At 34.7% G+C, this 13,406-nt stretch overlaps 1 protein-coding gene across 1 annotated transcript in view; it reads right to left on the bottom strand.

Moving 5' to 3' along the window:
- Positions 1–279: 279 nt before the first annotated feature.
- LOC132548963 (neuronal acetylcholine receptor subunit alpha-10-like) overlaps positions 280–13,406 on the bottom strand; it is a 39,252-nt gene continuing 26,125 nt past the window's right edge. The window contains exons 5-6 of the mRNA XM_060212865.1: positions 11,767–12,302; positions 280–956 (exon numbers count right to left, since the gene is read on the bottom strand). Coding sequence (XP_060068848.1) covers positions 280–956; positions 11,767–12,302 — 1,213 coding nt within the window. The remainder of the gene's footprint in view (positions 957–11,766; positions 12,303–13,406) is intronic.

Raw genomic sequence — 13,406 nt, 5'->3', positions numbered from 1 at the left:
CTTCTATATACCTTCAAGTATATTAGTCAACATAACGAGGTACGCGTTATATTTCCATGTGTATATAGCATCTTATCGGAAGTGTTCCAAATATCATTACGTCAAAACTGAATCGAATATGTTCTGCTGATCAACTATCCTGCATTTCTTGACATATACCCTCACAGACGTTCATAGACATTCTTAGACAAGCTTTCAATCGACGAATGTTAGTAGAAGGAAAACTGGATAATATATAGGCATAAAGGAACAAAAGCTTTGGGAATCGTATGATGTGTGCTACAAGCCGCCAGTCATCGAATAGGTTGTTAATGGAATGATGATGAGTATGATGAGTGTCGAAATAAGCGTGATACCAAGAAATGTCCAGAGCAAAGCTTTGTCGACTACTGTGGCAACCTGCTTCCATTCGTCAAGAACTTCGGCCTCGAGGTCTTGCTGATCATTTTTGGCCAGCATACACTGGAGATATTTCAAGACATCCTCCATGATTCCCTTTTTTCCGTCCGTCACGCCATCACTATTTCCATTATGGTCATCGACGTAAGAGTTTCTATTCGACATGTTCAAACTCCCGCGCAAATCTGCAAGGAAACTGCTACCTCGAAGATCGGCTATGACACTACCAGCCTCACTTTGAGAAGACACGTATGAATCGTTAGGTTGACAGCGCCGTCTGTTATTGTCTTTGGTTGCTGCTATATCATTCATGAGTTTAGAGAGTATTTCTGATTCTTCCGGTCCATGAATATCCCCTCCTCTGCTTCTCCTGCCAAGATTGTTTTGAGTTTTAAGGCACTTACACTGCATGAGACCACCTAGGAAGTCCAGAACCAAACTCCTGACCCATTTTGGTACTCGAGGCTGATGAGGAGCGCAGTGATGAATCTTCAAGACAAACACTGTCAGGATGACCGATATGGAGGCTAGCGCCATCGATACAGTCAGATAAATACCTTGATAAAAGATGAAAAAAAAATCAAAATTAAAACAAAATTTATTTAAATATTCATATTTGATTTGATGTGTGTTCCCTATTTCGTCTTACTAACAAAATTATTGTTAAAGCTAGTATACATCTGATTACATTTCTCGCCATATTGGAATCAACTTTTTTGAAATTCTGTCAGTTTTCGGGCTGTCAGTCAGCGCAATAAATGACAAATATTATCTCTGTTATTAGCACCAATAAAAAAAGTCAAAATGTAACTATTAAATGTCTTTGTAAGTGCAGATTACACTACACACCAGTAAACAACAACAAGGATTTTTTTTTCTTAAACACAATTTAAAAGGATATACAAATTGACTATGAGAAAAACGATAAATGCGCTAAGCATTGCAAGGAGAATTGGAATTATTATGATTTGTAATCACGTGACACAGTCTATAAGCATAACTATTCGATATCCGTACATGACATGCGATTAACATAGATATGATATCTACAACAAATGTTAAGAGTGAGAGGAAACAGTATTGAAATTCAACGATTCAGCAGGTAATGGTTTTGGAATTGGAGCCCATGAGTCTCTACCCTTACAACCGAGTTCCTTCGTTATATAACTTTTTCTAATACCTTTTTTCAAATTTTCCGATCTCCCCATTGACATCGATTCATTGTACTGTTTGAATGACACACATATATCAGTTCCTAACAATAATGCCTAGATTTTTGATTGCGTTACAATACTTCGTCGAATCGGCTTCAACAATGTTTGTCCTGACATAAACGGAAACAAGAAATATGCACTTATCAGTCAGTCAAATCTATGTTAACCGCCGTTATGTCAGAACAATATATTCGAGGTACTATATAGTAAACTATTAACAACCTTCTTTAATAGGTAACTATTTGCTCCTTTTGTTCAGAACCATATAAGAGTAAATATCCTTCTGTTTCTTGCTGGCCCATAAAGGATTTAACGTCTAACCGATGTGTGATAATATTTCGTTGGATAGAAAACAATGAACAAGAGGCAGGCTAGTGATGCTACGAAATAATTAATCAAGATTTAACCATTTTCATTACTGAATCTTGCCCCGAGAGTAGGGTTTGACATTTATTTCGACCAGTTAGGTTTTTTCCTAGTCGCCTCCTAACTTTCTACTTTTTAGGCAGCACTAACGTGTTCGGACCTGCTAAATCTAATTCCTAATTCATATTGCTAGGTGCTATTCTCATGTGTGTATTTTGTGCAGTCTGCTCTATATCATTGGGGGCTAACAATTACAGAGGCGTTATTCTGAGCTGTAATGTAGGACCACAAGACAAGAGTAATTCAGTATTGTTGTAATTATGACGATGACTAATTGAGTGTGCTTAACCCTTTGCTGAAACAATCAATGACATAGAATTGCAACGATTGTACCAGACGGTTGGACATACAGACGTATTCATTTCTCATAAAGTCATATTATGAGACAAATATTAATGAAAAACAATGCTTGTCTCCGTGGTGTTATTAAATACAACAATAAGACCGGCAGAATATCTTTGTATCGTGTAGGCCACGACACAAAAGGGGATATCAAATAGCCGGTCTACATTGCTCGTCGTACACTGCTGTAATGTAAAGTATCAACGAAATGGACGATTATTGAAAGGTCGGTATTCATTGCTTGTCCCTCTGATGTAAACTACATGTACATGTATGTACTAAATGTTTTAATGGGGGAATATTGAATGGACTGAATCCATGTCTCGTCCCTCGAATGTAAATTATATACTAAACGTCTTAATTTGAAAAATATTGAATGCACGGTATTCATAGCTTGTCCCTCTGACGTAAACTATATACTAAATGTGTTAAATGGAATTATTATGATATTAAATATTCGGTGTTTATAGCTTGTCCCTCTGACTTAAACACTAAACGCAATGACTTAAATGGGAGAACATTAAATAGTACGGTATTCAAAGATCGTCCCTCTGACGTTGACTACGAATGAGAGGATATTATTTGCTTAATCTTAGATGTCACTCGCCCCTCTGATGTATACACTACGTTAGGTAGAGAGATAATGGAAAATATATAGTTCTCACATTAACAGTGAAGATTAGTCAAATCATATGATGACTGGGTCATTGGAGGGTCAAGTTAAGTTTACCTTTAAAATCAAGTTTACATTTGAAAAATAGATATAAATGTTGCATCAAGGAACATTTCCAGTTAAAAGTGACATTAAAAAGATAATATTCTTCAGAATAGTCATATGAATGCAACAGCAGCAAAGAACTTTTGTCTTCTTAGTACAAACGGTTTACTCTTGTTTTATGTTGACATCTTTACAAAGCATTTGAAAAATAAAAGATTGCAGCTGTTTTCTCACGTTTATTAGTACTCGTCTGTACGTCTAAGTCCGAGTAGAGCTCATCACAAAGTCGTCTCCTTCAGCAGCAGGCAAAACGCTTCAGAGATGCAGCATGGCGTCGAATCATTTGCATATTAAGTTCAATTATATAATTTTCACTATCGACTTCGACCTGAAATGATGTAAACATTGAATCGCATGGCTGCATTTCTTCAGCGATGTTAACGGGAAATGGTATTCCGAAGTTAATGGTGTTTTTAAAGATCGTCTGATGGTTGAGAAGTAACCAATTTCCTGTCGTCCAGTACGGAATCAAAACTGTGATGAATGCAAAGGTGAGCTTAAGTAGCGTTACAGCCCGCTTAGTAAGGACGATTGTGATGCTGCTTGCAAGCCTTATCTCATAATGGTGTGGCCCCGTCGGAAACCTTAGGCGTCATACATCTTTGCGCGTTTATGACAATGCCTAGCTCAGACTCAGGAGTTATTCGGATGAAGATTATAATTACATAATAGATGGATTGTTACAGTACCCATGTGAGATATAAAACAATAGTCATTCCATTCACTTGCATAATGGAATGGCTTTTAACTAAATTGTTTGCCTTAAAAATAAACAAAAACACAGTTTACCTTGATACTGTCCATAGTTCTGTTAGTACATTGCAGTACTGAAACCCATTGGTTGGCTATTATCACAGCTTTGAACTTCAAAATAGCAATGTTTCATCACATGGTACGTTTATGCTCGTTCGTTTAACTAGCAATATGATACATTCGTAATGTAATTATGCTGGTTATTGGTTAGTATATCTCAACTGCCTAGAGAGTATTACATTTATCTAATAACTCAATCCTTCATTCGCTTAATAGTATCAAATAAGATAACAAATTTCAAATTGGCAGTAGATCTCCACTTATCTATCATTTATATACAAAAATCTAGAACGATTTTAAATGTAAAATCAATACAGGACGGGATATTGCGTGTTTCTTTTTTGGAAGACGTAAAGCTGTAAACTACTTCAAACATTTCATTCTAATATACTTGATCGCCAACCATGACGTAATATATCTTACGTACATACAGTTGTACATGCATATATGAATATTTGATATCGGTTTCTTCTCGATGATTTCTGTAGATTTAATGTTATTTTTTCTCTGCAATTTCAATATTTTTAGGTTTCTTCTAGAAAATTATCCTTACCCTCAGGAACATTTTGTGCTTATACTTTGTTTCAACGTTTTTTTTTTTTTTTTCTATATATAAATATATATATATATATAATTACTCCGTTCCTTACAGGTTCTGTTAGAATATATATATATATAATATTTTTAGCTTCCGTCCCTCATAGGTTATGTTGGTAAATATTGTATATATATATATATATAAGATTATATATTTCGCTTCCGTTCCTCGTGAGTTTTTTTTTTATTTATTTCTAATTCATCATCTTTTTTCATAGTTGACAAAGAAACATAAATTTGTGTCCTTTTTACAGGTGTATATATAGTGTTAAAGAGGAATCACAAATTTGACTATGAATAGTAATTCGGTACCAGAGAAGTAAGTAACATGTTACCCGCACCAGTGATATACTTAACAAAAGGTGGTAAGAGTGGTTTCTACGTTACCTAAATGTCATTAATGAACACGTTCCTGATATTAAACCATCTGTTTCGACGATGTGCAATCTATCCATCAGTACTCTAAACATATATAAGGTAGTGTGTACATAAATAGTATTTATTTTAAACTTATAGCGAGTATGTAAGATGAAAATATATCAGATCACGGTATTAAGTTTATTTCCTACGTCGGCAGGAATTAATCTGCATAACGTTAAACATTATCTGAAAGGCCTCTTATCGGTCTATATGTCGTTTGAACCATGAAACTTTTCACGAGACATTATACTGTCGTCTTGAAAACATTCATTTGGTTTTGAACTATACAGAATCATATTTTGTCAAAAAGTTACGTCCAAAAATTGAAATTTAGGGAGGAAAAAACCATAATAGTAATCGAGTTTCTAGTTGACGTCGCTTTTGGTGGTAAGATCTTCCAACAAACTACTAGCATACCATCGGGAAATAACTTCGCCCAACTGTTGGCTGACTTGTTTTTGTTTTCGCACGAGGCTTAGTTTATTGAAGAGCTTATCAAAACAGGTCTAAAAGAATTTCGTCGTTTAATTTCACTTTCAGATATATTGATGACGTCTTGCATTTAAATAACAAGAAATTTATTGACCACGTCCATCGTATATCCCTAACAGAATTTGAAATCAACAACACGACAGACATCAGCTATTTATCTCGATATTTTTCTACAACGAAACAAATAGGGAAAGCTTTCCACCAAGCTGTATGATACAGGTGCCGATTTCAATTTCCCTTTCGTGAATTTTCCATTTCTGAATAGCAATAGGCCTGCTTCCCATACCTATGGTACTTACACGTCACAGTTGATTCGATATTCAAGAGCCTGTTTCCATCATCTCAATTTTCGTGAAAGAAGTCGTCAACTGACAGACAAACTCGTAACACAGGGTTTCAAAAGATGCAACTCGATGAATTTTTTGGGGAAGTTTTATAGTCGCTATAGTGATCTTATTGAGAATTTCTTTATATGACAAAGATTTCAATGTGGGTATCTTCCTTGTATTTTTTAAGACAATATCCAAACTAAGATTCTATAAGTCAGGTAAAACATGAATGAAAGTCTAATTTACACGAAGACTTCCGAAAAAGTACAATGAAAATAGGACTAAGTGTTCCGAAGGAGTAAACATCCATGATTCCACGGTACCTGCAAACTGATTAAGGATAGGAGATTCAACAATTTTATGAAGTTTTGTGTGTAACTTACTTTGGTTTACGTTAGACAATGCTACATTAAGTATCCTTTACCCTTTTTACCAGTTCTTAATTGAAAAGTGAAAAACCTTCGTTTGCAAATATCAGTGTAATCGACGTAACATGAGAAGTCTATTTTTAACACATCGGTATCCATTATTTCGTTCATTTACAGTTATGTCCTGTACAACCTATACCCTATATACCGTTTACGGTGACGTCATTACTTTATGAGATAAATATGGCAGGGTATAACCTTCGCCATTATTCATAACCGAAAATCACTTTAAGGCGACGCATATCAGGTTATTGTTGTCATGTACAAATTTTATTTCGCCAATATTTTTATAACAACTTTCCAAATGATGTAACGCCGAATTGGTGTTATTGTTTGTGGTAAATCACACATCAAAATATCATTCTAATATCTAGAATATTGTGCAAAAGCACGGGGAATCGGTAAAAAGAGGCTAACAAGGGCTGCATACCTCTCATGGTCTCGGTAAAAAGAGTAGAGGCTAACGAGGGATGCATACTTCTCAGACAGGACATTACTTTGACTAGAACTTTCATCGAACGATAAATTGTCTGACGTCCAAAATGGTTAAGATGCAGACTGGCGTCGTAAGTAACCACTACTGGAGACTGTTTACTATACAGATGATAGCCGGTTTAAGTATTATCTGTTATTAGAGAATGGGCGCGACAGGGAAGGCATATACCGTTATTCAGTTTGTAATCCCCAGACACAATACATCGTGCTCAATATCATAGATCCTCTGTTTAAACACAGCTATCGGTTTCCAGGCTTTAAACTGAATCCGTTAACATTTCATTGTATCGTATCTCACTGATGTTCATTTTATTGATGTGCATATCAGCATGTTTACGACCGAGTTACGACTGACTGCGTTCGTGAGATCCACAGTATTGCTGTACCATTGTCATAACAGGATATCAACCGTGCCAAATCTGAAATGTTTGAAAGTTTAACTGGTTCGTTGACGTTCTTACGACCTCGTTATACGTCCACTATCTTAAATCCAGTTTAGAGAAGAGAAGCATGTATGTTTAATACTGTTACAAAACTTACGTGAAGGATGTTTCATTTGTATGTGACAACATGACACCATGATAAACGCCATACTACATTAATTATAACTGTTTTTATTTCACGATTGTGAATTGAATAATAAAGTTTTCAAAATTGGCTCTCTGTTTAAAATCTGACCACCTCATCAGCATCTTGAATGGCTGGTATCGTCTGAGGAGATGGATTATACAGTAAAAACCGTGCTAAATTATTTAATTCAAATAACAAATACAACCATAAAATGATAACATGAAACTCAACCTCAAATTTAATAACTCTTGGTACTTAATTTCTTCAGATTGATTCAGGTTGATTTACTAATGTTTTTAGCTCTGATTTATCAACTGCCTCATGATTTAATAAATCAAAATACAAATTTAGTCTCAAATTGTCGTTAATATATTTCATGGTTTTATATTCCAATTAATTTACATCGAAGAATAAATTATGTTTTACATATTTCAATGTAACCTCGATTTATGCAATATATTTTTCATTTTTTTATACCTATACTGTGTTCGAAACATTTAATCACGATGAACCAGAACTTTTTGGAAAAAAGTTAAAGACAGGAATGACACCTGTCACAAAGTACTTATATTGTATTCAGAAATATAGCGTATCTGTTCAGTATTCCGAAATGTCAATCTTATCAGTGAAGGTTCAAAAGAGATAATTTTTGGGGGGTATAACTTTGTTACCACGTGTAAAATTGTATTATATGTTATTTAAGTCAGAAAGTTAAAGTATTACCCATATCGTCGATCTAAGCCAATTAAAGGTGAAATACCGGAACTTGTCATGTTCAGTGCGGATACCGAGGAGGAAAGAAAACTCAAAGGAATAAAAAATGAAATTCATTACCAGTACAATATTTTCCTTAATCAATTTCTTTAGCTTTATATCCCCTGGGATACACAACTGAACCCAAAAGCGTACCGAAATATATTCTTCTGTTTGACATATTTTCATCGGCAACGGTAATGAATATATCTAGTCCTCTTCAGTACATGTCCTATGACACGATTGTAAACACAAACCATAATTCCGTACTACTTACATGATCATTTACAATGACTCTACACCAATGCTATTCAAAGTTTGCCTTTGTGAACTATAATTCACTACGGTGATAATCCAAGTTTACCCAGAATATCCAACGTCAAGTAAAAGCGTTATACTTGTACAACAAAGGAGCAGCGACTATTAATACATAGCAATTGAAACGGCCAGTCTTGTGCTTTTTGTGACATAAAGACAACAAACATTACCTTATGAGCGCCAAATGTGTATTACTGCGCAGTCTCAATTCTTGAAATAAAAAACACAAAAAACATTTTGAAGCGAGACGACAGGGACAGTGAAATCCAAGAAATGATTGTTCTGTTCATAAACAGAGAAAGAACGGAAAATACTAGATGTAACATGTAAGAAAAAAAAATTTCACGGAGAGTCTATAATGCTATGCGCTTTTTAAGGAGTCTCCGTGTTAACCTTTCTTTTGTTCCTATTTTGCCCTTGTTTTATCTTTAATTATGATTATGTTGCCATGTTGGTATTTTCTTATTTTTATCTTCTGAACTGAAATCTACGACTTTATATTTGCATGCCCTATTCCCGTACAGTGTATCCGGGCACTTATAAACGACCATATAACAATTAGTGGATTTTTTAAGACCTATAAATATACGTATCAATATCTTATAACAAACACATTAGGCTGTTTAGATGCAACATTTAGACATCAATATGTTATTGGAAGACCTCGAAACACTCTACAGTATGACATCAGACAATGTACAGAATCCAATACATGAAACTTAGTAACAAATGCATGACTTTTACGTCATTACATTAATATCAAGACACCGATAGGTGACTTTTTAACCATAAACCATAGACAGAAAGCAAAATATGACTTTATATTCAGACACCAACACCTTATTTTATATTCAGACTCAAACAATTGCATATTGATAAACCAATGGAAAGCATAGCGTTATTGAATACATGGTATATCTAGATAAAATCGACTTCGATATTCAGAAATCATAGCATAACGTTATATCCAGAAAACAAAAGCTGTCTTCATATTCTGAAGCAAAATTGAACATGTATTCAGAACACACAAAAAAATCCTTTTTCAGGAAACACAACTTGACGTTATAGTCATGTGCTCGCTGTTTTCAGACACCATTGTTTCACTTGATGCTATAAAGTTTATTGATTCTCGGAGTTTCTTTTCATTCTAGAGTCACTTTATCTAGGGTGAAATGCTGCACATTGCTATTGTCATCTAATTGATGAGAGGACTGATTATATGTCGTCTACTGCAGTGGTGTTCTAGACGTCACTAAATCTACATTTACCCTACAGCTGCGTCTACCCCGATCACGTTTAATGTTGAATCAACTTTACTTTGGCTGCAGACTATACCAAATGAACAAGAATATGTCATCGTAATATCTATAAGGTCAGGTTAACGTGCAGAAATTCTCAATAACATTTCCTAAGGATCTCAGAGAGGGCATCTAGATCAATGACACGTCTCTTTTATAGCGGTTCAATACGCCGGATACAACACTATTCTAACTTCCCCCTGCCGCCAACTTCTGCCGAGCTATCTTACGTTCAAAGTAGATATTTTTTATCCCGTCTCGCCTTTCCCGCTGCATCAACAATATGGTGGAGACTATTTGGGAAATATTAAAATTTATTACAATATTCCTTAAAACAACATCAAATAAAGTGCCGACATGTTTACAGATTTTAATTTTATTATGAAAATCGATAAAACGAAAGTATGCCCTGAAAAGGTACAATGTGTTATGTGTTAAGTGCATTCTTCACCAACGCCAAATCGGTTATTTTCTTTAAGATAAACCAGATGAGAGACTATTGCATATTTCGGAAGTAAGATGACTATTGTTCTTAGTATCCAAATAAGTATGGTTTGTCCTATATCGAAAATATATATAATACATATTTTTCTTGACCGTACGTGAAGGACTGAGATTAAGTGGGTTGGTAATGTCGAAAAACATTGAACAGATTTATGAAAACCATGACCCAAATACCAACAATACAATTATATTGGACATACTCGGTTTGTTATGTAAGGAATTAATCCGAATTCCTCTGAGTGATAAAATATATGCAATATTATTGGACAGCTGTACACTGACGAACAATGAACGTATGCTTGTTGCTCTGAATTTAAAAACACAAGCACACATACGAACAAACATAACAACCGATATGCCATCGTAACCTTAGTTCAAAACCAAAGGAAGTTAGGGTACATATATATTTATATATATACATATTCCTGTTTATCTCATGGACTTTCAACATATTTTTTCTTTGATTTTATTACATCTTCATGTCGGAATTCAGACGGAGCTGATCGAAGGCATTTGTGCCTTCCGCAGCCATTATACACGTACCTGTCTTAATTTTAACAATACATGTGTTCATATAATTAGAATCACGGATAGATAAATATCCACTTTTTGTAGGGACCAACGATGTCTGATTTCAATAATGAAACATATTTTCACACATGCGATGAGCAACACTACTTACCACCAGGGATATCAAAACACGGTGGTATTACTATCATTATAATAATTACTTTATTAAAGGTTTAAACAGGAGAAAAAAATGAAGCTTTTGTATTTGTTTAACACATTTTCAAGAAAATGAAATCTTCGTTGCCATGCATAAGAATTGTGACGTCAATAACAATCAAAGTGAAGTGTGATTCTTTTTATTTGTTTATTATTATTTTTTTTTAAGTCACTTTGAAGACCTATGGGAGTCATTGATGTCATAAACAACATCCGGACATAATAAGAAAATGTAAACATTAAACTACCTACACTAGTATCAACAGTGTTAGAAATACCAACAGTACTTAACTATTGACGGTGCGATATATGTCATTCTGTACCTATTTATGGATGATGTGTAGTGTAGATATGTACCTATCAATGATGTAAGACATACATTTCTTATCAATAGTGTACATATTGACGGTGCACCTAGTAACGTGTAGATTGTTTACCTATGTTTTGACTCCTAGGGGTGTAGATGTAAACATGTGATGTAAATATGTACCTACCTATCAACGTCATTTACATATGGACGGTAAATATGTTCCTACCTACTAACGGTGTAAATCATTCAGATATGGACGGTAAATATGTACCTACCTACAAACGGTGTAAATTATTTAAATATGGACGGTAAATAGGTACCTACCTACTAACGGTGTAAATCATTCAGATATGGACGGTAAATATGTACCTACCTACTAACGGTGTAAGTCATTTAAATATGGACGGTAAATAGGTACCTACCTATTAACGGTGTCAATCATTTAAATATGGACGGTAATTATGTTCCTACCTACTAACGGTAATTCATCTAAATATGGACGGTAAATATGTACCCACCTATTAAGGATTTAATGGATGTAAATATGTACCTACCTATTAATGGCACAAACTCTGATGTTGGAGGCATGCTTTCCGCCACAAGTAACATGAAAACTGAGTAAGACAGCAGAACGGTAATGCTAAGACTGATTTTCTCTCCGGCATCTGGCGGAAGACAGAACGTCAACACGCTGAGGACATTGAGCCAGAAACACGGGAAGATGATATTAAGGATGTAGTAGAGGATTCTTCTCTGTATAACAATGATGACTGTCACGTCAGGATATATATCGTTACCTATAGGGTATACGATTTCGTTGCGCGTGATAAAATATTCTTTAAGCATCCATTCCCCGTTAGTTGTATATGTGGTAAGGTCCACCAATCCACTCATGTTTACTAAGTCCACCTGAGCCTTTGGGTAAGTCCAGGATCCGAATTTTAGTTTGCATATCTGACTGTCGAAGGGAAAATATGTTATATCCACTTTACATGAACTTCTAAGGCGTGTTGGCGGCGACCAAAATATCTCTCCGTTGTATTTTACCATAGCATTGATAGGCATAAATCCAGATGTATAGTCGTCAGCGCTGAAACAAAACAATAGTTATCACATCAAATCAGTATTCATCATCTTGTTGATGGTTTCACTATATGTTCGTCCGAAATGTTGTTTAAAGAAATATTTTCCATTCGAACTTTTCAATGTGATGCACATGTCAATGTTCTTCAAACATGGACTTCGAAACTCTAGAGCTTAATTGTTTTAGCAGCAATATTTTCAAACAGTTTCTTCACCTATTGGGAAAAAATCGTAAATCTTCTAAAATAGAGACGTGTTTATTTGTTCCAATACTGCTCACGGTACAAAGAGTCCGCCAACACACGTTACATAATGCCCCTGTAATCTTTAGATTCATATGTATACTGATAACAGGATGTCTATAGACAGTAGGAGATTTACTGAACAAGTTTTACCCATTTGGTGTGATTTCTGTTGACTTGTGTTTCTTTTCTATCGAATTTGATCGGAATTTTTAACATTTCACGTCGAATCTGATTCGATATTTCGTTGGTTCTCAACATTGCAGGTTTTATAATGAATGTTATCAGGCTTTGGCAAAGAAAACCCTACTCATTTATAATAATGAAACTGGTTTGGAAGACTGTGTAAAGGTTTCTGGTTACTTACACGAGTTTGTTTGAGAGACAGTCGCGCTCCTTATTTCAACTAATTAGTTCACGCGCGTTACTCTTATCTACCATATTCTCTTTGTTATACAATTTGGCAGAACTTTTTTTAAAATTTGTCTTTGTGATCATAATTGATTTTTCGGTTTTGGAACTATTAAGGTAACTTTCCACATTTTAAGATATTTTTCCTCGCAGTGACATGCTATCGATTTTCCCCTCATTACAAATATGGGATTGGTATATATACACATATCTATGACAAATTAAAACCTATACACATCTTTTACCATTACACACAGGTATTAGAGTCTACAATATTTTTGCGGAACCAAATTAAAATAGTTCATTAGGCTTTTCCTTGGACTATATCACTCTCAATGTCCTTACTAAGTTTTTTTTCTCGTGCTATACATGTAAATATACCCGTTTTTATCAAATAAATATTTGTTGTTTAATTATGTTTTCCAGTTAACGGCCAGTGATACTATTCCGTGGCTTGT

This window comes from Ylistrum balloti, unplaced genomic scaffold (assembly GCF_031769215.1).
Source record: "Ylistrum balloti isolate Yb309-2 unplaced genomic scaffold, AGI_CSIRO_Ybal_v1 Utg370038, whole genome shotgun sequence".
Classification (NCBI taxonomy): Eukaryota; Metazoa; Mollusca; class Bivalvia; order Pectinida; family Pectinidae; genus Ylistrum; species Ylistrum balloti.
This window is presented reverse-complemented; position numbering and strand designations above follow the sequence as displayed.